This window comes from Ranitomeya imitator, chromosome 6 (genome assembly GCF_032444005.1).
Source record: "Ranitomeya imitator isolate aRanImi1 chromosome 6, aRanImi1.pri, whole genome shotgun sequence".
In the NCBI taxonomy this organism is placed as follows: Eukaryota; Metazoa; Chordata; class Amphibia; order Anura; family Dendrobatidae; genus Ranitomeya; species Ranitomeya imitator.
In genome coordinates this window covers 242,033,706-242,059,363 of record NC_091287.1, presented here as the reverse complement: position 1 = coordinate 242,059,363, position 25,658 = coordinate 242,033,706, and the positions used below count along the sequence as shown (strand labels likewise).

Genomic DNA, 25,658 nt, shown 5'->3' with positions numbered 1-25,658 from the left:
AGTACCACAATGGACATAGAGGTCAGAGCACATACAGTGACCTGACAATAACCCAAAAACATAGAACGAGCTCTGAGACGTGGGAACTCTGCTGACCGCAATCCCTAATCCTCTCCAACCACACTAGAGGCAGCCGTGGATTGCGCCTAACGCTCCCTATGCAACTCGGCACAGCCTGAGAAACTAGCTAGCCTGAAGATAGAAAATAAGCCTACCTTGCCTCAGAGAAATACCCCAAAGGAAAAGGCAGCCCCCACATGTAATGACTGTGAGTTAAGATGAAAAGACAAACGTAGAGATGAAATAGATTTAGCAAAGTGAGGCCCGACTTTCTGAACAGAGCGAGGATAGGAAAGGAAACTTTGCGGTCAACACAAAACCCTACAAAAACCACGCAAAGGGGGCAAAAAGACCCTCCGTACCGAACTAACGGCACGGAGGTACACCCTCTGCGTCCCAGAGCTTCCAGCAAGCAGAAAAAAACAAATAGACAAGCTGGACAGAAAAATACAGCAAACAAAATAGCAAAGCAGAACTTAGCTATGCAGAGCAGCAGGCCACAGGAACGATCCAGGAGGAAACAGGTCCAATACTAGAACATTGACTGGAGGCCAGGATCAAGGCACCAGGTGGAGTTAAATAGAGCAGCACCTAACGACTTCACCACATCACCTGAGGAAGGAAACTCAGAAGCCGCAGTACCACTTTCCTCCACCAACGGAAGCTCACAGAGAGAATCAGCCGAAGTACCACTTGTGACCACAGGAGGGAGCTCTGCCACAGAATTCACTACAGACGTGGCTGATCAGTGGAGAAAGGAGCAAATTTCTCTGATAATATACAGTCATGGCCAAAAGTTTTGAGAATGAGACAAATATTAATTTTTCCAAAGTCTACTGCTTCATTTTTTCTAATGGCAATTTGCATATACTCCTGAATGTCAGAGTGATCAGCTTAACAGCAATTACTGCACTTACAAAGTCAATATTTGCCCATAAAATGAACTTTAACCCCCAAAACACATTTCAACATCATTGCAGTCCTGCCTTAAAAGGAGCAGCTAACATCGTTTTAGTGATTGATCCATTAACACAGGTGTGGGTGTTGATGAGGACAGGGCTGGCGATTAATTAGTCATGAATAAGTAAGAATGACATCACTGGACACTTTAAAAGGAGGCTGGTGCTTGGTATCATTGTTTCTCTTCAGTTAACCATGGTTATCTCTAAAGAAACACGTGCAGCCATCATTGCACTGCACAAAAATGGCCTAACAGGGAAGAGTATCGCAGCTACAAAGATTGCACCTCAGTCAACAATCTATCGCATCATCAAGAACTTCAAGGCGAGAGCTTCCATTGTTGTCAAAAAGGCTCCAGGGAGCCCAAGAAAGACCAGCAAGCGCCAGGACCGTATCTTAAAACTGTTTCAGCTGCGGGATCGGACTACCAGCAGTGCCGAGCTTGCTCAGGAATTGCAGCAGGTTGGTGTGAGTGCTTCTGCACGCACTGTGAGGCGGAGACTCTTTGAGCAAGGCCTGGTTTCAAGGAGGGCATCAAAGAAGCCACATCTCTCCAGAAAAAACATCAAGGACCGACTGATATTCTGCAAAAGGAACACGGAGTGGACTGCTGAGGACTGGGGCAAAGTCATTTTCTCTGATGAATCCCCTTTTCGATTGTTTGGGACATCTGGAAAACAGCTTATTCGGAGAAGAAGAGGTGAGCGATACCACCAGTCTTGTCTCATGCCAACCGTAAAGCATCCTGAAACCATTCATGTGTGGGGTTGCTTCTCAGCCAAGGGAATCGGCTCACTCACAGTCTTGCCTAAAAACACAGCCATGAATAAAGAATGGTACCAGAATGTCCTCCAAGAGCAACTTCTCCCAACCGTCCAAGAGCAGTTTGGTGCCCAACAATGCCTTTTCCAGCATGATGGAGCACCTTGCCATAAAGCAAAGGTGATAACTAAATGGCTCATGGAACAAAACATAGAGATTTTGGGTCCATGGCCTGGAAACTCCCCAGATCTTAATCCCATTGAGAACTTGTGGTCAATCATCAAGAGACGGGTGGACAAACAAAAACCAACAAATTCTGGCAAAATGCAAGCATTGATTATGCAAGAATGGACTGCTATCAGTCAGGCTTTGGTCCAGAAGTTGATCGAGAGCATGCCAGGGAGAATTGCAGAGGTCTTGAAGAAGAAGGGTCAACACTGCAAATATTGACTTGCTGCATTAACTCATCCTAACTGTCAATATAACCTATTGGTACTCATAATATGATTGCAATTATATTTCTTTATGTGATATAAACAACAGACAAACAGTAATAAAAACCAGAGGGCAGCAGATCATGTGAAAATATAATTTTGGTGTCATTCTCAAAACTTCTGGCCATGACTGTATATTTCAAAGTTTCATTATATTTACCTATATAATTAAATTTTTTTGAATGTACAATTCCCTTTTAACTAGTGACCATCCAAAGAATTGTAACTGGTTGCATGGAAATCAGTAATCAAATCATTTAAATTACCTCTAGTATATCTGCTATCAAAACCAGTTTTTGAAAAAAATCTTGCTCCTTTGTTTTGTCTTGTAAACCCATATCTTGATTTTTCAGTTTGTTTAGATTCTTCATTATAATGATCTTCTGTAAGAAAAAAAATAGTTAAATTTTGCAGATATGAGTGGAGTTCAACATATGTATTCTCAGTGATATGCTAATCCAGGTACAGCTTTGTTTAGTCTGTCCCTTTTGAAAGGGGAACTAGCTATGTACACTGTGCGCACAATTATTAGGCAAGTATTTTGATCATTGTTAAGCATATTTTCCGACTAGAAGCTGTATAAACTTGAATTCTTATTGGATGAAGCAGATCAGATAATGTGTATTTGTGTAATGGGGAAAAGGGCGGCCTAAGAATATTAACACGCTTTATCAAAGTGTGCAAAAGGGATAAGAAAAGAGATTTAATTGACTCTGGAAAGTAAAAAATTAATGTGACACTAGTCACTACTCACGGACAGGCCATGAGGCAGAAGAGTCAGACGTTCCGGGGTCAATATCGAGAAAGTACATAGATAACCAAGGGAAAAGACAAAGACAGGTCACAGTCCAGGGTCAATAACAAGATATAGCGGAGCAAAAGCAGGATAAGAAAAACGGGTAGACAGCTCAGTTAAGTAGCTATGCGATTACCAGAACACTGAAGACATGCAGAAACTCCATCACACCCCAGTCACAGATTGGACAGCAGAGCTGTCAATCAAGGCACCAGCAGCCCAGCAAGGGCATCACAGAATTGGACAACCAAGCTGTCAGTCTAGACAGACAGCTTAGCAAGACAGGTTGCATACAACAGCATAGCAACCATTCTCTGAGTGGAGAAATCGTGATAATTAACTTCCAAAGATTTGAGAAAAATCAAATGTGAAGCGACCGGGAACTGTCATCTTTCAGTCCTGTCCAGAACAATAACCTCCTTGGAGTTACCAGAAGTACAAGGTGTTCAGTGTTCATAGACATGGCTGAGGTTAGGAGGGCTAAAACTCGACCACAACTGAATAAGACACTTAAATTGAAACATCAAGACTGGGTCAAGAAATATCTGAAGATAGATTTTTCACAATTATTAAGGACTGATGAGATGAGAGTGACTATTGACAGACCAGATGGATGGGCCTGTGGCTGGATCAATGAAGGGCACAGACCTCCACTTCAGCTCAGTCACCAGCAAGGTGGAATTAATAAAGATGAGCTAATGGAATTATTTTGATTTGATTTTAATTTGAAGAAGGGCTTAAAATCAACTCCCAAATCTTGTGCAGGTTTTTAGAAGACACTTTGTTCAAGTGTCTTCTAAAAAGGAAACAGTCTTCATCTTTCAAAGAAAATCATGATTCCTATGCAATACAATGCTCCTGTACATGCATCACAGTACTTCACTGCTTGGCTAGCCAGTAGAGGCCTTAAAGATGAAAGACATGGCCCGCTTCCTCACCTGACCGAAAACTATTAAGAACTTGTTGGCCCTTCTTAAACGGGAGATTTATGGAGAAGGAAAACAGTACTCCTCTCTGAACCGTGTCTGGGAGGCTGTGGTTGGTACTGCCCAAACAGATGATCGTCAACAGATTAAGAAACTGATAGACTCAATGGATGCAAGTTTATGACTGTTATTGAAAGGAAGGATGGCAGTATTGGTCATATCTATATTGGTGATATTTTTTTAATGTATTTTTGTACATTTTGAGCTGTTTGGTTATTATTCTCAGTTTAACAGATTAAAATAAACAATTGAGATAGAAAAATGTATGTTTTTCATTTAGTTGCATAATATTTCTGCACACAGATATTTTCTTACAAGAGGCCAAACTTTTCTTTTACTTTCTAACATATTCAGATTTCAGCTTTATTAACCAATTGGATTGACCGACAGATGTTATATAATTTAATGAATCCTTAAAAATACAAATTGCCTAATAATTGTGCATACTGTGTATGTCAGAGATTAATCCTGTACTGTGGCATGGTTTCCATTTACAACAGAGCATCATCCCTTAACATAATGGTACAGGAAAGATATGTATCTTGGTACTGTGTTAGCCAGTAGATAGAAAAATATTTAGAATTGAGAGTCCTCAGTGGTTGAGACCTTTTAATGGCTAACTGAAAAGACGGTAACAAATTGCAAGCTTTCGAGACTACATACGTCTCTTCATCAAGCAAAGACTAAAAGAAATTCTGAAGAATCACATATTTATGCACAACAGAGAAAAAAAAGGGGGAAAACCATGGATAAGACAGGTGACATGAAGCAGAATTACCATGAGTGATAAACAGTTATGTCCATAAATATTGGGATAAGGATTGTTTTATTGTCCTCTGATTGGGGTCTGGTTCTGTTGTGATGACCCCTCATAGTCTGAGGGGCAAGTTCCTTAGTTGATGTAAAAAGACATAAATCCGTGCGACACATTCATTCCTGCAGTGAGACTTTGACAGTCTCACTGCAAGAATGAACGTGTCGCACGGATTTATGTCTTTTTACATCAACTAAGGAACTTGCCCCGTCACTTCTAATATGGTGTACCTAATTATTTGTACTAAATGTCCAACTGGGGGTCTGTATGTTGGCGAGACAGGGCAGAAACTGAGAACAAGGATGAACTCTCATCGCCATACAATAAGAGAAGTCTTATCAATGGCGTTTTTTCTGTGCTATGTTGTGCATAACTATGTGATTCTTCAGAATTTCTTTTAGTCTTTTCCTGATGAAGAGTCCTGTGTAGTCTCAAAAGCTTGCAAATAGTTACCATCTTTTCAGTTAGCCACTGAGGACTCTCAATTTTAACATAATGCTAATGAGTCATAGTAAATCTGTCATATCTGAACTAGTTTCTCTAAAATGTAAATAATTCTTGTGTAAACATTTCCTATGAATTCTAGACTGTGAAGAAACTGTGTTGTGAACTAAGGGCAGACATATCATTGGTGCAACCTGTGCAGCCGCACAGGGGTCCAAGAGTTAGGCTGGTCCACTTCTACCTCAAAAGCATTTGGAATTGTGAATTATGATGAGCTATTGGACTGGAAAGGACCCATTTACAGTCCTCGCACAGGAACCTATGCTGTCTGCATCCACCACTCTAATAAACTATAGAAAGCAGCATAGAATAGCAACTGAATGAATGGAAATAATGAAAATTGTCTCTTCAGAGAGGAAGAGGACTAGAACTCTAGTGCCACCTATTGGAAGTAGCAATCCTAACAGTCAATGTCGACTCTTTAACGAGCCTTGTCACATGACATAGGATAATAGCCAAACCAGAATCTCAATTTGCAGACACTGTGTTTCGGGGTGCTGCCACTCTTCAGTGCAAAGTGGAGATCTGGTTTGGCTGATTGAGAGGCGTCAGACCGGGATCCAAGTATCGTTTCTCCTTGCGGACAGTGACATGATAAGCATGTCGAGGTGAGAAGACTTAAAGCCGCAATGCTCCTCTGGGAAATGTGCAAATTGTCTCTTCAGAGGCACTAGAGGTGGCACTAGAGTTCTAGTCCTCTTCCTCTCTGAAGAGACAATTTGCATATTTCCCAGAGTGGCTTTAAGTCTCCTCACCTCGACATGCTTATCATGTCACTCTCCGCAAGGAGAAACGATACTTCTTGGATCCTGGAAATAATGAAACATTTCGCAGTGCAGAGCCTTCTCCCCCAGATACCAGGGAGAGGCAATAGAAATGGCTATGGATCTAGGTCTTCAGTTGTACAATAGATCATTTGTTAATAAAGAGGTTCAGGATAATAAACTAATAGGAAATTTATAACTTTAAAAAAAACAGTAATCACCGGAAAATTCCCTGTCACGCCCAAACCAAGATGGTCCCTGCAAGTCTTTAATCATTTTTCCTAGAGTGATGAATTAACCATTGCAGAAAATCACTGGTCAGTAATTGACTGCATCAGTCCCATGCTAATATGGCATGTCATTGCTCCACAAAAGTAAAGAAAGACCAGCCAAGACCAGCTTATTACAATTTTTTAAACTCTTGGACAACCTATTTAAATCTTATGCCCTCTAAGGATGAGATTACTCTGTTGAATCTGTCTAAAATGATACTTATGGGAAAGGCCCCTTTTACAAAATATCACATTTTTTGAAGAAACATTTCCTATATTACCGGTAATTTACATCTAATTGAAAGATATTTTTCTAGTGAACAATCAATAAACTGTGATTAGTGTCAGGAAAAAAGTACCTCTAGTTGTCCTGCTTATATTGTAGCCAAACTGCGAGGAAAACCTTGCTCCTTTGGTTTGTCTGGTAAAATCATATATTGGCTTGTCAGTTTTTTCAGACTCTTCGTACTGCTCCTCTGAAACAGCTATGTAAAATAAATGTTAACGTTTACAAGTGCTAAATGTTTAGTAGACATTCTAAAAGCCTCTCCCAATTACAGTAGATGTCTTAAACTAAAAAAAAAATAAAACTAAATTAGTGCATACTAAGGCATATTGTTGCAAGAAAAAGTAATTGTAACATCTCTACCCACATTTGCTCCAGAGACATCTGGCACTGTCGCAGCTGCCATTGCATTCAACTTGGTGATGGTGGAGACATCATGGCCAATATCACGGGGCGCATTAAGCTCTGTCCAGTCAATGATACTGGCTTGGATGGCATCTGTTATTCCTCAATCAGGCAGAATGAATGTGTGTTCTTCTGTGCAGCAGCTCCTCAGAAATAATCAGTTCCCTGCTTTGGCCATTAGGACAGTAATACACTTAACTTAAACTTTCAGCAGTATGTTGTGATTTTCCAGTTATTGCTTGGTTTTATTCTTATTTTTTGTGGATACACCTATTATTATCTTGATCCTGATCCCAGCAAACCTGACTTTGCTGTCACTGACCACCTGGTATATGACCCAGTTGTCTTCTTGACTTCGTTTTTACTGATAATGAAATGATCAAGCTTCATTTGACAATCATTGTCTTAAACTCGCTCCTACAGCCAGCATCTACTCCATATGCAACCCAGGAAGCCCATAGTAAGTTCAGATTCCTGCATAGGATGGCCAGTGTTCTTAACCTGCTAGACAAAGTGGTAAGCACTATATCTTCCTGCCTAAACACAGACATAGGCAGAGACCTGTCAATCCATGTCAGCCGGCAGGGACCCGCCTGTCCAACTACTGTACAGCGTGGTCTTGGTCCCTGGCAGCTATTAAGGTATGTTATTCTCTGAAACACCACAGCATTTCAGAGTCAAAACATACTTGTCTGAGTTCATAATGCCAGTGCCTGATACATGCTGAACATGGATTGGGCATACAGTTAGGGCCAGAAATATTTGGACAGTGACACAAGTTTTGTTATTTTAGCTGTTTACAAAAACATGTTCAGAAATACAATTATATATATAATATGGGCTGAAAGTGCACACTCCCAGCTGCAATATGATAGTTTCCACATCCAAATCGGAGAAAGGGTTTAGGAATCATAGCTCTGTAATGCATAGCGTCCTCTTTTTCAAGGGACCAAAAGTAATTGGACAATGGACTCTAAGGGCTGCAATTAACTCTGAAGGCGTCTCCCTCGTTAACCTGTAATCAATGAAGTAGTTAAAAGGTCAGGGGTGGATTACAGGTGTGTGGTTTTGCATTTGGAAGCTGTTGCTGTGAGCAGACAACATGCGGTCAAAGGAACTCTCAATTGAGGTGAAGCAGAACATCCTGAGGCTGAAAAAAAAGAAAAAATCCATCAGAGAGATAGCAGACATGCTTGGAGTAGCAAAATCAACAGTTGGGTACATTCTGAGAAAAAAGGAATTGACTGGTGAGCTTGGGAACTCAAAAAGGCCTGGGCGTCCACGGATGACAACAGTGGTGGATGATCGCCGCATACTTAATTTGGTGAAGAAGAACCCATTCACAACATCAACTGAAGTCCAGAACACTCTCAGTGAAGTAGGTGTATCTGTCTCTAAGTCAACAGTAAAGAGAAGACTCCATGACAGTAAATACAAAGGGTTCACATCTAGATGCAAACCATTCATCAATACCAAAAATAGACAGGCCAGAGTTAAATTTGCAGAAAAACACCTCAAGAAGCCAGCTCAGTTCTGGAAAAATATTCTATGGACAGATGAGACAAAGATCAACCTGTACCAGAATGATGGGAAGAAAAAAGTTTGGAGAAGAAAGGGAACGGCACATGATCCAAGGCACACCACATCCTCTGTAAAACATGGTGGAGGCAACGTGATGGCATGGGCATGCATGGCTTTCAATGGCACTGGGTCACTTGTGTTTATTGATGACATAAGAGCAGACAAGAGTAGCTGGATGAATTCTGAAGTGTACCGGGATATACTTTCAGCCCAGATTCAGCCAAATGCTGCAAAGTTGATTGGACGGCGCTTCATAGTACAGATGGACAATGACCCCAAGCATACAGCCAAAGCTACCCAGGAGTTCATGAGTGCCAAAAAGTGGAGCATTCTGCAATGGCCAAGTCAATCTCCAGATCTAAACCCAATTGAGCATGCATTTCACTTGCTCAAATCCAGACTTAAGACGGAAAGACCCACAAACAAGCAAGACCTGAAGGCTGCGGCTGTAAAGGCCTGGCAAAGCATTAAGAAGGAGGAAACCCAGCGTTTGGTGATGTCCATGGGTTCCAGACTTAAGGCAGTGATTGCCTCCAAAGGATTTGCAACAAAATATTGAAAATAAAAATATTTTGTTTGGGTTATGTTTATTTGTCCAATTGCTTTTGACCTCCTAAAATGTGGAGTGTTTGTAAAGAAATGTGTACAATTCCTACATTTTCTATCAGATATTTTTGTTCAACCCTTCAAATTAAACGTTACAATCTGCACTTGAATTCTGTTGTAGAGGTTTCATTTCAAATCCAATGTGGTGGCATGCAGAGCCCAACTCGCGAAAATTGTGTCACTGTCCAAATATTTCTGGCCCTAACTGTATATCAGCTGACAGGTTCACTTTAAGAGAATAACTTTACTATATGGACAGCTAGCAGGCTGTGGTTGGCCAAATCAAGGCCAGGCTGAAATGGGTCAGTATCTTGCAGGACAGCTCTACGTGATGCTCCAGAATTCACCACAACTGACTTATTCTTTGTGACCCTTGGTATCTTCTATGATGACTCTGACTATGTAGCAGTAGCAGAAAGTAAATTAGCAGCTCTACACCAAGGAGATGTACTGCTGAAGAGTTCTGTACTAAAATTTGCATTGGCCCATGGACTTTCAGTGGAATTACTTGGCCCTTTAAAATCAGTTCCATGCTGGACCTTCTGACTACATCAAAGAATTGGTAGTATAGTTTCCTCCTCTAAACTCCCTTGAATCAGCCTTGATTTTAGCAGTCCTTCTGGATAAGCAGCTGTGATTGAAGTGTAGGACTGTGCCTACATCTCTACCTAAGGCTTGTGTAACCACTAATACTGAAATACCCATGCAGACTGAAATTTTTATATGGACAATATCCCCTACAACACCTTATGCTTAATTTTTACTGCCAGTTTGGGCTAACAGACGACCTTTAAAGTGGATGCCCAGTCTAGAATATCAGGTCTGCAGTCACTCCTTGCGAAAATGCAAAAAAGAACATTTCTGTGGGAAAAATGTGATTATTTTTTTATTTTTACGGTTCCTCGTTATAAATTCTGTGAAGTTTCATGGTGCTCACCACACATCTACGCAGATACATTTTTTGAGGGGGTCTAGTTTCCAAAATGGGATAACTTGTGAGGGTTTCCACTGTTAACCCATTTCTGGCATTGGATATACTATTCCGTCCATGTGACCTGGGACTTAATCCCCATGGACGGAATTATACGTCCAATGCGATCAGCCGCGCTCTGTCTTTGGATCAGAGACCCCACGGCATGACAAGGGGTCCTGATCGCTTCCATGGTAACCCGATGTTGTCATAATGACATCAGGGTTACCAGAGCTGAGAGACTTCCTGTCATGCGCAGTGCATCTATATATATAATTGTCTAACGGTCACTTCCGTCTGTCTGTCTGTCCTTCTGTCATGGTTATTCGTTCGCTGATTTATCTCGGCAGCTGCCTGTCATGGCTGCCGCGACCAATCAGCGATGGGCACAGTCCGATTAGTCCCTCCCCTACTGCCCTGCACTCACTGCCCGGCGCCCGCTCCGTAATCCCCTCCACTCACCGCTCACACAGGGTTAATGGCAACGGTAACGGCCTGCGGTGTAACGCGCTCCGTTACCGCTGCTATTAACCCTGTGTGTCCCCAACTATTTACTATTTGCCTATGCAGCATCAATAGTAAAAATAGGTCATGTTAAAAATAATAATAATTAAAAAAAACCTGCTATACTCACCCTCCGCCGCCTTTGCCGCTCCTCGCCACGCTCCCGTGACCGCTCCATTGCAAGCGGCAGCTTCCGGTCCCAGGGCTGGTGTGCGACAAGGACCTGCGTGACGTCACGGTCATGTGACCGCGACGTCATCATAGGTCCTGCTCACACCAGCCCTGGGACCACCGGAAGCTGCCGCTTGCAATGGAGCGGTCCCGGGAGCGTGGCGAGGAGCCGCAAAGGCCGCGGATGGTGAGTATAGCAGGACTTCCAACGGGACTTCAGAAGGTGAGTATATGTTTATTTTTTTTTTAAGTCTCTATACTACGTGGCTCTGTGCTTGGCAATATACTACGTGGCTCTGCTATATACTATGTGGCTGGGCAATATACTACGTGACTGGGCAATATACTACGTGGCTCTGCTATATACTATGTGGCAGGGCAATATACTACGTGACTGGGCAATATACCGTACTATGTGGCTCTGCTATATACTACGTGGCTGGGCAATATACTACGTCACTGGGCAATATACTACGTGGCTGGGAAATATACTACGTGGCTGGGCAATATACTACGTCACTGGGCAATATACTACGTGGCTGGGAAATATACTACGTGGCTGGGCAATATACTACGTGACTGGGCAATATACCACGTGACTGGGCAATATACTACGTGACTGGGCAATATACAATGTAGCTGGGCAATATACTACATGACTGGGCAATATACTATGTGACTGGGCAATATACTACGTGGCTGGGCAATATACTACGTGGGTGGGCAATATACTACGTCGCTGCGCAATATACTACGTGAACATGCATATTCTAGAATACCCGATGCGTTAGAATCGGGCCACCATCTAGTGGTATATAATGAGGTAAGTCTAAAATAGCTTATTCCCCAGTTATTGATGGGCACCATGCCAAATGATTTGCCTAAAAAAGGAAGGAATAGACCATGCTAAAGTGCCAATGTGCATAGATATATAACTGTTTTCTCCAACAGCCTATAAGGCTTGTATAATGATATATACCAGTTAACCCATTTCAAATATGGTCCAACTATATATCCAACTGCCCATGTGCATACTTACAGTATATACAGTGGGGCAAAAAAGTATTTAGTCAGTCAGCAATAGTGCAAGTTCCACCACTTAAAAAGATGAGAGGCGTCTGTAATTTACATCATAGGTAGACCTCAACTATGGGAGACAAACTGAGAAAAAAAAATCCAGAAAATCACATTGTCTGTTTTTTTAACAATTTATTTGCATATTATGGTGGAAAATAAGTATTTGGTCAGAAACAAAAAATCAAGATTTCTGGCTCTCACAGACCTGTAACTTCTTCTTTAAGAGTCTCCTCTTTCCTCCACTCATTACCTGTAGTAATGGCACCTGTTTAATCTTGTTATCAGTATAAAAAGACACCTGTGCACACCCTCAAACAGTCTGACTCCAAACGCCACTATGGTGAAGACCAAAGAGCTGTCAAAGGACACCAGAAACAAAATTGTAGCCCTGCACCAGGCTGGGAAGACTGAATCTGCAATAGCCAACCAGCTTGGAGTGAAGAAATCAACAGTGGGAGCAATAATTAGAAAATGGAAGACATACAAGACCACTGATAATCTCCCTCGATCTGGGGCTCCACGCAAAATCCCACCCCGTGGGGTCAGAATGATCACAAGAACGGTGAGCAAAAATCACAGAACCACGCGGGGGAACCTAGTGAATGAACTGCAGAGAGCTGGGACCAATGTAACAAGGCCTACCATAAGTAACACACTACGCCACCATGGACTCAGATCCTGCAGTGCCAGACGTGTCCCACTGCTTAAGCCAGTACATGTCCGGGCCCGTCTGAAGTTTGCTAGAGAGCATTTGGATGATCCAGAGGAGTTTTGGGAGAATGTCCTATGGTCTGATGAAACCAAACTGGAACTATTTGGTAGAAACACAACTTGTCGTGTTTGGAGGAAAAAGAATACTGAGTTGCATCCATCAAACACCATACCTACTGTAAAGCATGGTGGTGGAAACATCATGCTTTGGGGCTGTTTCTCTGTAAAGGGGCCAGGACGACTGATCCGGGTACATGAAAGAATGAATGGGGCCATGTATCGTGAGATTTTGAGTGCAAACCTCCTTCCATCAGCAAGGGCATTGAAGATGAAACGTGGCTGGGTCTTTCAACATGACAATGATCCAAAGCACACCGCCAGGACAACGAAGGAGTGGCTTCGTAAGAAGCATTTCAAGGTCCTGGAGTGGCCTAGCCAGTCTCAAGATCTCAACCCTATAGAAAACCTTTGGAGGGAGTTGAAAGTCCGTGTTGCCAAGAGAAAAGCCAAAAACATCACTGCTCTAGAGGAGATCTGCATGGAGGAATGGGCCAACATACCAACAACAGTGTGTGGCAACCTTGTGAAGACTTACAGAAAAAGTTTGACCTCTGTCATTGCCAACAAAGGATATATTACAAAGTATTGAGATTAAATTTTTTTTCTGACCAAATACTTATTTTCCACCATAATATGCAAATAAATTGTTAAAAAAACAGACAATGTGATTTTCTGGATTTTTTTTTCTCAGTTTGTCTCCCATAGTTGAGGTCTACCTATGATGTAAATTACAGACGCCTCTCATCTTTTTAAGTGGTGGAACTTGTACTATTGCTGACTGACTAAATACTTTTTTGCCCCACTGTAGATATTAAGTCAAAAGAACTTGCACGGCTTGTATACTCCTATATACCAAGGTTAATCCATTATAATATAGCCAAACCATAAGATACTAAAATACTAATTGGCACCCAAGTTGTAAATACTAATCAAATGGTCAAAAGCAAACCGCAACTCCGGTGTATTCACAAGGTCATAGTTACCTCCTGTGCACTCACACGGAACCAGTTTCTTGCTGTGAATCCCAGCCCCGCAGTGTGTTATGCTTTATTCACAGTGCGGGGCTGGGATTCACAAGCAGGGTGGCCGCACAGGCGCAGTCTGCGAGACTGCCTCTGAGGTCAGACGGGCAGCGCTCACTGCACCTGCCCCAGCCAGAACAAAAGAGCGCAGGCGCCGGATTCGATTTGAAAACAGCGCGGAGGGGGCGGCGCCCCCGAAGAACCTTGAGTGACCGCAGTGTGGCGTGTGCAGCAGGGGGGTTAAGACCTGCCTCCAGGACTAAAGACAGGTAATTTTGAGAAATTATAAAACGCTTTATTTCTGCTTTGACTGCACCACTAACTAAAAGAGCCACCTTGCCAGAGTGCAGCATTACTGCTGCACAAGGTGGCTCTTTTAGTTTCTAACGCCTGGGAAGGGGGGGGGGGGGAGGCGGGGTGACAGAGGCCCTTTAACTGATTAAAACATTTTACCTTTGGCTCTCCAGTTGTTGCTCAGATCTCCTCTAGCAGTTTGATAATTTGTTGGATATTTTGCTTCATCGGATAGTTTCTCGTCAGCATTTTGCTGATCCCCTGAAATACCAATAGTACGAATAAATATTCATGGAATAAATAAAAAAGAAGAAAAAATGGTAATGTTATTATTATTATTAATTTATTTATTTATTTACAGTGGGGCAAAAAAGTATTTAGTCAGTCAGCAATAGTGCAAGTTCCACCACTTAAAAAGATGAGAGGCGTCTGTAATTTACATCATAGGTAGACCTCAACTATGGGAGACAAACTGAGAAAAAAAAATCCAGAAAATCACATTGTCTGTTTTTTTAACATTTTATTTGCATATTATGGTGGAAAATAAGTATTTGGTCAGAAACAAAATTTCATCTCAATACTTTGTAATATATCCTTTGTTGGCAATGACAGAGGTCAAACGTTTTCTGTAAGTCTTCACAAGGTTGCCACACACTGTTGTTGGTATGTTGGCCCATTCCTCCATGCAGATCTCCTCTAGAGCAGTGATGTTTTTGGCTTTTCGCTTGGCAACACGGACTTTCAACTCCCTCCAAAGGTTTTCTATAGGGTTGAGATCTGGAGACTGGCTAGGCCACTCCCTCCAGGACCATGAAATGCTTCTTACGAAGCCACTCCTTCGTTGCCCTGGCGGTGTGCTTTGGATCATTGTCATGTTGAAAGACCCAGCCACGTTTCATCTTCAATGCCCTTGCTGATGGAAGGAGGTTTGCACTCAAAATCTCACGATACATGGCCCCATTCATTCTTTCATGTACCCCGATCAGTCGCCCTGGCCCCTTTGCAGAGAAACAGCCCCAAAGCATGATGTTTCCACCACCATGCTTTACAGTAGGTATGGGGTTTGATGGATGCAACTCAGTATTCTTTTTCCTCCAAACACGACAAGTTGTGTTTCTACCAAACAGTTCCAGTTTGGTTTCATCAGACCATAGGACATTCTCCCAAAACTCCTCTGGATCATCCAAATGCTCTCTAGCAAACTTCAGACGGGCCCGGACATGTACTGGCTTAAGCAGTGGGACACGTCTGGCACTGCAGGATCTGAGTCCATGGTGGTGTAGTGTGTTACTTATGGTAGGCCTTGTTACATTGGTCCCAGCTCCCTGCAGTTCATTCACTAGGTCCCCCCGCGTGGTTCTGGGATTTTTGCTCACCGTTCTTGTGATCATTCTGACCCCACGGGGTGGGATTTTGCGTGGAGCCCCAGATCGAGGGAGATTATCAGTGGTCTTGTATGTCTTCCATTTTCTAATTATTGCTCCCACTGTTGATTTCTTCACTCCAAGCTGGTTGGCTATTGCAGATTCAGTCTTCCCAGCCTGGTGCAGGGCTACAATTTTGTTTCTGGTGTCCTTTGACAGCTCTTTGGTCTTCACCATAGTGGAGTTTGGAGTCAGACTGTTTGAGGGTGTGCACAGGTGTCTTTTTATACTGATAACAAGTTTAAACAGGTGCCATTACTACAGGTAATGAGTGGAGGAAAGAGGAGACTCTTAAAGAAGAAGTTACAGGTCTGTGAGAGACAGAAATCTTGATTGTTTGTTTCTGACCAAATACTTATTTTCCACCATAATATGCAAATAAAATGATAAAAAAACAGACAATGTGATTTTCTGGATTTTTTTTTCTCAGTTTGTCTCCCATAGTTGAGGTCTACCTATGATGTAAATTACAGACGCCTCTCATCTTTTTAAGTGGTGGAACTTGCACTATTGCTGACTGACTAAATACTTTTTTGCCCCACTGTATATAGCACCATTAATTCCATTGTGCTGTACATGAGAAAGGGGTACATACAGGGTAATGTAGGGAAGGGAGAGAAGATTGGAAGCAAGGGAGGGTATTATTAGATTGTGCTATACATTTGTGCTCAAAAGTTTACATACCCCGGCAGAATTTTTGCTTTCTTGGCCTTTTTTTCAGAGAATATGTATGATAACACGAAAACTTTTTCTCCACTCATGGTTAGTGGTTGGGTGAAGCCATTTTTTGTCAAACTACTGTGTTTTCTCTTTTTAATTTTTTAAATCATATTCACAACCCAAAACATCCAAATGACCCTGATCAAAAGTTTACATACCCTGGTGTTTTTGGCCTGACAACATGCACAGAAGTTGACACTAATGGGTTTGACTGGCTACTAGTGATAAGCGAGTATACTCGTTGCTCGGGTTTTCCCGAGCATGCTGGGGTGATCTCTGAGTATTTGTGACTGCTCGGAGATTTTGTTTTTGTTGATGCAGCTGCATGATTTACGGCTGCTAGCCAGCCTGAGTACATGTGGGGGTTGCCTGGTTGCTAGGGAATCCCCACATGTAATCAAGCTGTCTTAACAGTCGCAAATCATGCAGCTGCGGCAAGGAAAACTAAATCTTCGAGCAGTCACAAATACTTGGAGATCACCCGAGCATGCTCAGGAGAATCTAAGGAACGAGTATACTCACTCATCACTACTGGCTACCAAAGGTAACATCCTCACCTGTGACCTGTTTGCTTGTAATCAGTGTGTGTGCATTAACGCTGAGTGAGTTTCTGGGATCCAGACTGACTCTTGCATCTTTCATCCAGCCACTGACATTTCTGGATTTTGAGTCATGGGGAAAGCAAAAGAATTGTCATTGGTTCTACGGGAAAAAGTAGCTGAACTGTATAAGGCTAGTTTCACATTTGCGTTTAAAAACGCAGCGTTTAAAACGCATCCGCAGGTGGTGAAAAAAATGCATGTAAAGGCGTACAAAAGCTGTGTTTTTTAGACGCATGCGTTTTCATATGCGGTAAAAAAAAACGCAGCGTTTTTACACATTTACATGCGTTTTTTACCGCGTTTGCGTTTTTTTAAAAGCATGATGAGAAATTTCACAAGAGAAAAATCAAGATCCAGACACCGCCAATGGGACTACAGAGGGCGTGTGACATGACTCTGTGGACCAAAATATGGAAAAATTGTAGCTCTCAAAATGTGGTAACGCAAAAAATATTTTTGGGAATAAAAAGCATCTTTAGTGTGTGACAGCTGCCAATCATAAAAATCAACTAGAAAACCCACTATAAATAGAAATGGCTAGGGTTAGGGTTTGGATCCCTAGGGTTAGGGTTAGGGTTTGGATCCCTAGGGTTAGGGTTAGGGTTTGGATCCCTTTATCACCTTGATGGGTTAGGGTTAGGGTTTGGATCCCTAGGGTAAGGGTTAGGGTTTGGATCCCTAGGGATAGGGTTTGGATCCCTAGGGTTAGGGTTAGGGTTTGGATCCCTTTATCACCTTGATGGGTTAGGGTTAGGGTTTGGATCCCTTTATCACTTTGATGGGTTAGGGTTAGGGTTTGGATCCCTTTATCACCTTGATGGGTTAGGGTTAGGGTTTGGATCCCTTTATCACCTTGATGGGTTAGGGTTAGGGTTTGGATCCCTTTATCACCTTGATGGGTTAGGGTTAGGGTTTGGATCCCTTTATCACCTTGATGGGTTAGGGTTAGGGTTTGGATCCCTTTATCACCTTGATGGTGGGGGGTGGCTTATCAGTGTGTAGACTTGTTTTTCTCTATTGAAACGCATGCGTTTAAAAACGCAACCAAACGCATGTGCTTAAAAATGCATGCGTTTACATAGACAGCAATACGTTTTTTTGCCACAAAAAAAGCATGCGTTTTTTTGCGGCAAAAAAATGGCTCTAGAAATTATTACATGTTGCATTTCCGCAACAAAACGCAAGCATAGAAACGATGCATGCATCGTCAAACGCGGCAAAACGCATACAAAAAAAACGCATGCATTTTTAATGTTAAATATAGGGGAAAAAAACGCATGCGTTTATATGCGTTAAAACGCAGCGGCAAAAAACGCAAATGTGAAACCAGCCTAAAACAGGAAAGGGATACAAAATATATCCAAGGAATGGATAATGCCAGTCAGCAGCATTCAAACTGTGATTAACAAATGGAATATCAGGGGCTCTGTTAAAAACAAAACCATGGTTAGGTAGACCAACAAAAATTTTGTCCACAACTGCCAGGAAAATTTTTTGGGATGCAAAGAAAAAAAACCAAATGACATCAGCTGAAATACTGGACTTTCCGAAAACTAGCGGTTTGGCTGTTTCAAGATGCACAATAAGGAGGTACTTGCATGGTCGAGTTGCCAGAAGAAAGCCATCACTGCACAAATGCCACAAAGTATCTCGCCTACAATAAGCAAAACAGCACTGAGACAAGCTTCAAAACTTCTGGAACAACGTAATTTGGAGTGATGAAAATAAAATTGAACTTTTTGGCCACAAATATAAACGTTACATTTGGAGAGAGATCAACAAGGCCTATGATGAAAGGAGCACCATTCCTACTGTAAAGCATGGAGGTGGATCGCTGATGTTTTGGGGATGTGTGAGCTATAAAGGCACAGGAAACTTGGTCAAAGTTGAAGGAAAGATTAATGCAGCATGTTATCAGCAAATACTACTGCCCATGGGACGTACTTGTACGTCCCAACATGACAACGATCCAAAACGCAAGGCCAAGTCGACCTGTCATTGGCTACAGCAGAATAAAGTGAAGGTTCTGGAGTGTCTATCTAAGTCTCCTGGCCTCAATATCATTGAGCCACTGTGGGGAGATCTCAAGCTTGCAGTTCATGCTAAACAGCCCAGGAATTTACAGGAACTGGGGGCTTTTTGCCAAGAAGACTGGGCAGCTTTACCATGTGAGAAAATAAAGACCCTCATCCACAACTACCACAAAAGACTGTCATTGATGTGAGAGGGGGCAATACACGGTATTAAGAAATGGCGTTATATAAACTTTCAGTCAGGGTCATTTGGCTGTTTTGGGTTGTCATTATGATATAACAAGAGAAAACACAGTAGTTTGAAAAAAATGGCTTCACCTAACCACTAACCATGAGTGAAGAAAAAGCTTTTGTGTTATCATTCATATTCTCTGAAAAAGGCCAAGAAAGCAAAAATTCTGCCAGGGTATGAAAGTACACAATCTCTTTGCAGCCCTTAAGTTGTGTTTATGCTTTGCTTGCAATAGGTAGAACAATGTACAGTGGGTACGAAAGTATTCAGACCCCTTTACACTCTGCACTCCATCTTGACGGAAAAAAAGCAGAAATGTAGACATTTTTGCAAATTTAATAAAGAAAAACTGAAATATCACATGGTCATAAATATTCAGACTTTTTGCTCAGATACTCATATTTAAGTCACATGCTGTCCATTTCCTTGTGATCCTCCATGAGATGGCTCTACTCCTTCATTGGAGGCGAGCTGTGTTTAATTAAACTGATAGGACTTGATTTGGAAAGGCACACACCTGTCTATTTAAGACCTCACAGCTCACAGTGCATGTCAGACCAAAGGAGAATCATAAGGTCAAAGGAACTGGCCAATGAGATCAGGGACAGAATTGTGGCAAGGCACAGAGCTGGCCCCAGGTGACAACATAATTTCTGCTGTACTCAAGGTTCCTAAGAGCAAAGTTGCCTCCATAATCCTTAAATGGAAGAAGTTTGGGAGCACCAGAAGTCTTCCTAGACCTGGCCGTCAAGCCAAACAGAGCAATCGTGGGAGAAGAGCCTTGGTGAGAGAGGTAAAGAAGAAACCTAAGATCACTGTGGCTGAGCTCCAGAGATGCAGTAGGGAGATGGGAGAAAGTTCCACAAAGTCAACGATCACTGCTGCCCTCCAACAGTCAGGCCTTTATGGCAGAGTGGCCCAATGGAAGTCTCTCCTCAGTGCAAGACATATGAAAGCCCGCATAGAGTTTGCTTAAAAACACAGGAAGGACTCCCAGACTATGAGAAATAAGATTCTCTGGTCTGATAATATGAAGAGAGACCTTTTTAGTGATAATTTTAAGCGGTATGTGTGGAGAAAACCAGGCACTGCTCATCACCTGCCCAATACAATTAAAACAGTGAAACATGGTGTTGGCAGCATCATGCTATTGGGGTGTTTTTCAGTTGCAGGGACAGGTCAACTGTTTGTCATTGAAGGAAACATGAATGCGGCCAAGTACAGAGATATCCTGTATGAAAACCTCTTCCAGAGTGCTGTGGACCTCAGACTTGGTTGAAGGTTCACCTTCCAACAAGACAATGACCCTAAGCACACAGCTAAAATAACAAAGGAGTGGCTTCAGAACAACTCTGTGACCATTCTTGACTGGCCCAGCCAGAGACTTGACCTAAACCCAATTGAGCATCTCTGGAGAGACCTGAAAATTGCTGTCCACCAACATTCACCATCCACCCTAACGGAACTGGAGAGGATCTGCAAGGAAGAATGGCAGAGGGTCCCCAAGTCCAGGTGTGAATAACTTGCTGCATGATTCCCAAGAAGACTTGTGGCTGTACTATCTCAAAAGGGTGCTTCTACTCAATACTGAGCAAAGGGTCTGAATACTTATGACTGCGTGACATTTCAGATTTTCTTTTTAATAAATTTGCAAAAATTACTGCATTTCTGTTTTTTTCAGTCAATATGGGGTGAAGAGTGTACATCAATGAGAAAAAAATGAACTTTTTTTAATTTACCAAATGGCTGTAATGAAACAAAGAGATAAGAATGTAATACTTTCCGTACCCACTGTATAATCACAGCTTTGGGTTACTTACTGATAAATCTTGTGTTAGTAGAGGTTGCTTGGCTTGGGATTGTTGAAAAACACTAGTCTAGGGTATTCTTCCAAAGGCTCATTCACACAGTAGGTTTTCTAGTATGTCACTAACATATTGGGTTCTTACATATAGGTATTTTTTTGCTGACCGATAGTCCTCAAAGAAATGGAGAATTTTGCTATCCTGGTTTATTTTGCCGGTCAAGACTCACCCATTCAAGTTAAAGGGGACAGCATGTGGATGACGTTCATGTTGCATCTATGTACTATGTTTTTCACTTACTGCTTGCTAAGAAAAGCTTGGGTCTGTACCACAGGACTGACGCATAGCAAATGTGGTGTCAATATTAAAAAATGGATGAAAACTGAACCTGGAAATTATGGGCTGCTAAGTTTACCTTCTACTGTGGGTAAAATCTTTCACGTTTTTTTTAAAACACAGTATAATGCAGCCCCCTGCTCACAGTATAATACAGCCCTTCTCCACACACACTGTATAATGCAGCCCCACTTCACACACAGTATAATGCATCTCCGCACACACTATAATGCAGCCCCCCTACACACACAGTATAGTGCAGCTCTCCTATGCACAGTATAGTGCTGCTCCCCCCACACATAGTACAGTGCAACTCCCTCAACACATAGTATAGTGCAGCTACCCCAACACACAGTATAGTGCAGCTCCCCAACACACAGTATAGTGCAGCTCCCCCAACACACAGTATAGTGCAGCTCCCCAAACACACAGTATAGTGCAGCTGCCCCACACACAGTACAGTGCAGCAGGGCCGCCATCAGGGCATTACAGGCATCACTCTAGTATGGGGCCCGGTGATGAGGAGCAAAAAGTGGGGCCCGAGTGAGCACGCTGGCAGCCGGTCTGGTCCGCGCTCTGCTCGGGCCCCCCCTGACATTTTTATTCAGGCTGCGGCTGCGCGGCTGGCACTGTGCCTAAATGAGCCCTGTAGCTATAAGGCGGCCGGGCCCACGGTGCATCATGGGCCGCAAGTTCGTGACGTCACACACGTGGCTGCGCCTACAGACAGCGGAGGAGCAGATGGCAGAGGGAGCAGAAGAGACAGGCGGCAGCGGGGGACCACCGGACGACGAGGGACCCGGCGGAGGACCAGACGGCGGAAGAGAAGAGGCAGGCGGCAGCGGGGGACCGGCGGAGGACCAGACGGCAGAGAAGAGGCAAGCGCCAGCGGGGGACCACCGGAGACACTGGGGGCAGAATGCTGGAGACACTGGGGGCAGAATGCTGGAGACACTGGGGCAGAATGCTGGAGACACAGGGGCAGAATGCTGGAGACACAGGGGCAGAATGCTGGAGACACTGGGGGCAGAATGCTGGAGACACAGGGGTAGAATGCTGGAGACACTGGGGGCAGAATGCTGTAGACACTGGGGGCAGAATGCTGTAGACACTGGGGGCAGAATGCTGGAGACACTGGGGAAGAATGCTGGAGACACTGGGGAAGAATGCTGGAAACACTGGGGCAGAATGCTCAAGACACTGGGGCAGAATGCTGGAGACACTGGGGGCAGAATGCTGGAGAGACTGGGGGCAGAATGCTGGAGAGACTGGGGCAGAATGCTGGAGAGACTGGGGCAGAATGCTGGAGACAGTGGGGCAGAATGCTGGACACAGTGACAGGGGCAGAATGCTGGACACAGTGACAGGGGCAGAATGCTGGACACAGTAACAGGGGCAGTATGCTAGACACAGGGGCAGACTGTGAGACCGGGGGCAGAATGCTGGACATTGGGGCAGAATGCTGGACATTGGTGCAGAATGCGAGACACGGGGCAGAATGGAGATACGGAGCATGATTGGAGACACGGGGCAGGATGAAAGACAAGGGGCATGACTGGAGACAGATGGGGGAGGATTAGAGACAGATGAGGCAGAATGGAGACACAGGGGGCATGATTGGAGACAAGTGGCAGGATTGCAGACATGGGTAGAATGGAGACATGGGGCATGATTGGAGACACTGGGAGCAGAATTGGAGACAGATCGTGCAGGATCATGGGGCAGGATGGATATGATGGAGACAGATGGGGCAGGATGGAGAGATCACATGGGGCGATCATATGGGGCAGGATGGGGAGATCATATGGGGCAGAATGGATACTCATGAGGGCAAGATGGGAGAACATATGGCTGACGCCAGGAATGAGACACACGGTGGCCAGGATGGGGAATATTATTACCATAGGGGCTAATTTAGGGATATTATTACTGCAGTGATGTACCGTATTTATTTTATTTTTTGAGGACATGGTTTTGAATGGGGGGGGGGGGCGGTCCTGTTACTGTGTAGAGTGACACTATGTCGCCTCTTTTTCTGCATGTGGTGTAATGTAGAAGTTGGGAAAAATTAAGTAATGTATTCTACAAGCGGAGCTCGAGATAACTGTGTTATTTCCTGCAGAGAGAAGTCCTGGCTGGATGAAATGATGGCGGTCTGTGCTGGATGAAAGATGAAGGACTTCACCTAGAGACGTCACTGGTGAGTCAGTGTGTTACCTATACACTGACATTATACACTGAATACTATATACAGAGCTCCTGTGTATAATTTAATTAGTGATCACTGTATTATCTGTACACAGACTCTGCATACTAAGTACAGATCTCCTGTGCATAATGGCACTTATGGTGATCGTATGGTGCTTTTTTTAAATTACTGATCAGAATTGTAGTATTCAGTCACTATGTGGTGGTAATATGTGGTCTGGTCATGGTGTAGCGGTATTTGTTCTTTGTATGTGATATTATTCGATCACTGTGGTGGTAATATGTCATCTGGTCATGGTGTAGCGGTATTTGTTCTTTGTATGTGATATTATTCGATCACTGTGGTGGTAATATGTCATCTGGTCATGGTGTAGCGGTATTTGTTCTTTTTATGTGATATTATTTGTCATTTTAAAATTTGAAAAATAAATAAAAATATACCTAAATTGTATTGCATATTTTAACAAATATTTAATAGGTTACAGTAGAGTAGGGCCCGGCCAAAAGTGTCTACCGTGTTATGGTGGCGGCTTAAAAAATCTTTTGGCCAAAACAAAAGCTGCTGGCTATGTATGTGATCTGGTGATGGGAACTGTTAATGTGTGATAGCTGAGAAGTGGAGTTTTTCCAAGAGAGAGAGGTGGTACTGTGAACAGTTCGAGGGGTGGAGCGTGGAGGCGGGGCTGGGGTGGAGCCTGGGCGGAGTCTCAAGGGGGCCCCGAAAATTTTGCCAGTATGGGGCCCCGAAATTTCTAGTGGCAGCTCTGCAGTGCAGTTCCCACCCACACATAGTACAGTGCAGCTCCCCACACACATAGTACAGTGCAGCTCCCCAACACACAGTATAGTGCAGACACACACACTATAGTGCAGACACACACACAGAATAGTGCACACACACACAGTATAGTGCAGACACACACACAGTATAGTGCAGTCACACACACAGTATAGTGTAGACACACACTGTAATGCATACATTCACACTCACACAATACTCACCCCTCCTCTTTGTTCCCCGCGCTGCTCCAAGTTCTGCTCCGGTCCCATTAGCTCCACTGCTGGCACAGCGTGGTGCACGATCAAGTGATGTCATTGCGCACCCGGTGACTCACAAGCAGAGGGGGATGATGGGAGAGGGAGCATCATCGGATGCACTCTCCTCCATCACTGTTTCAACTGTATGAGCATCTATGATGCCGTATGTGGAGTTGGGAAGGATTTTTTTTCCCCCAAATTGAAGCATACTGTTTGCCACATGGTTTTTTTTACCTTCCTCTGGATCAATATGTTAGGGCATGTTAGGTTAGGCTATAGGTTGAACTAGATAGACTTAAAGTCTTCCTTCATACTTAATAACTATGTTACTATGTGATGGGGGGCGATACTGGGCCCCGCTTATGGGCCCCATAGTGGCCATGTGGTGTGCCACTATTAGTGGCATGCCACTGGCTGGGGACCCCTGGAGGAGCAGGGGCCCTAGGCAGCCGCCTGGTCTGCCTGTCCCTAACGACGGCCCTGCTTGGGGCTAAAACAATATTTTAGTGATAAAAATGTAATTTATTCTTTCTTCACAGCTCAGTGGTATTAAATTCTGTGAGGCACATGTGGTGTCAATATGATCACTGCACCACTAGATAAATTAATTGGGGAGTGTAGTTTGTAAAATGAGTTCACATATAGGGGGTTTCTGTTATTCTGGCACCTCATGGGCTCTGCCAATGCGACTTGGCACCCTCAAACCATTCTGACAAAATCTGAACTCCATTATGGCGCCTCTTCCCTTCTAAGCTTTGCACTGTGCCTCAAAAGTAGTATTCCCCCACAATATGGGGCATCGGCGTACTCAGGAGAAATTGCACAACAAACTGTATGGTGCGATTTCCTCTGTTACCCTTATAAAAATGCAAAATTTGGGGCCAAAATAACATTTTTGTGGGGAAAATGTGGTTATTATTTTCACGGCTCAAAATCATAAACTTCTGTGAAGCACCTGGGGGTTCACGGTGCTTACCATGCATCTAAATACATTACTTGAGGGGTCTAGTTTCCAACATGTGGTCAATTTTGGGGGGTTTCCACTGTTTAGGCACATAAGGGGCTCTTCAAATGGGACATGACGCCCACTAATGATTCCAGGAAATTTTACATTCAAAAACTCAAATGATGCTCCGTCCCTTCTGAGCCCTGCCGTGCGCC

The 25,658-nt window shown here is 43.4% G+C and overlaps 1 protein-coding gene across 1 annotated transcript in view; it reads right to left on the bottom strand.

Moving 5' to 3' along the window:
• LOC138642403 (NFX1-type zinc finger-containing protein 1-like) overlaps nt 1-25,658 on the bottom strand; it is a 158,984-nt gene that overhangs the window by 92,569 nt on the left and 40,757 nt on the right. The window contains exons 7-9 of the mRNA XM_069730529.1: nt 14,259-14,360; nt 6,772-6,897; nt 2,543-2,659 (exon numbers count right to left, since the gene is read on the bottom strand). Of these exons, the coding sequence (XP_069586630.1) occupies nt 2,543-2,659; nt 6,772-6,897; nt 14,259-14,360 (345 nt within the window). The remainder of the gene's footprint in view (nt 1-2,542; nt 2,660-6,771; nt 6,898-14,258; nt 14,361-25,658) is intronic.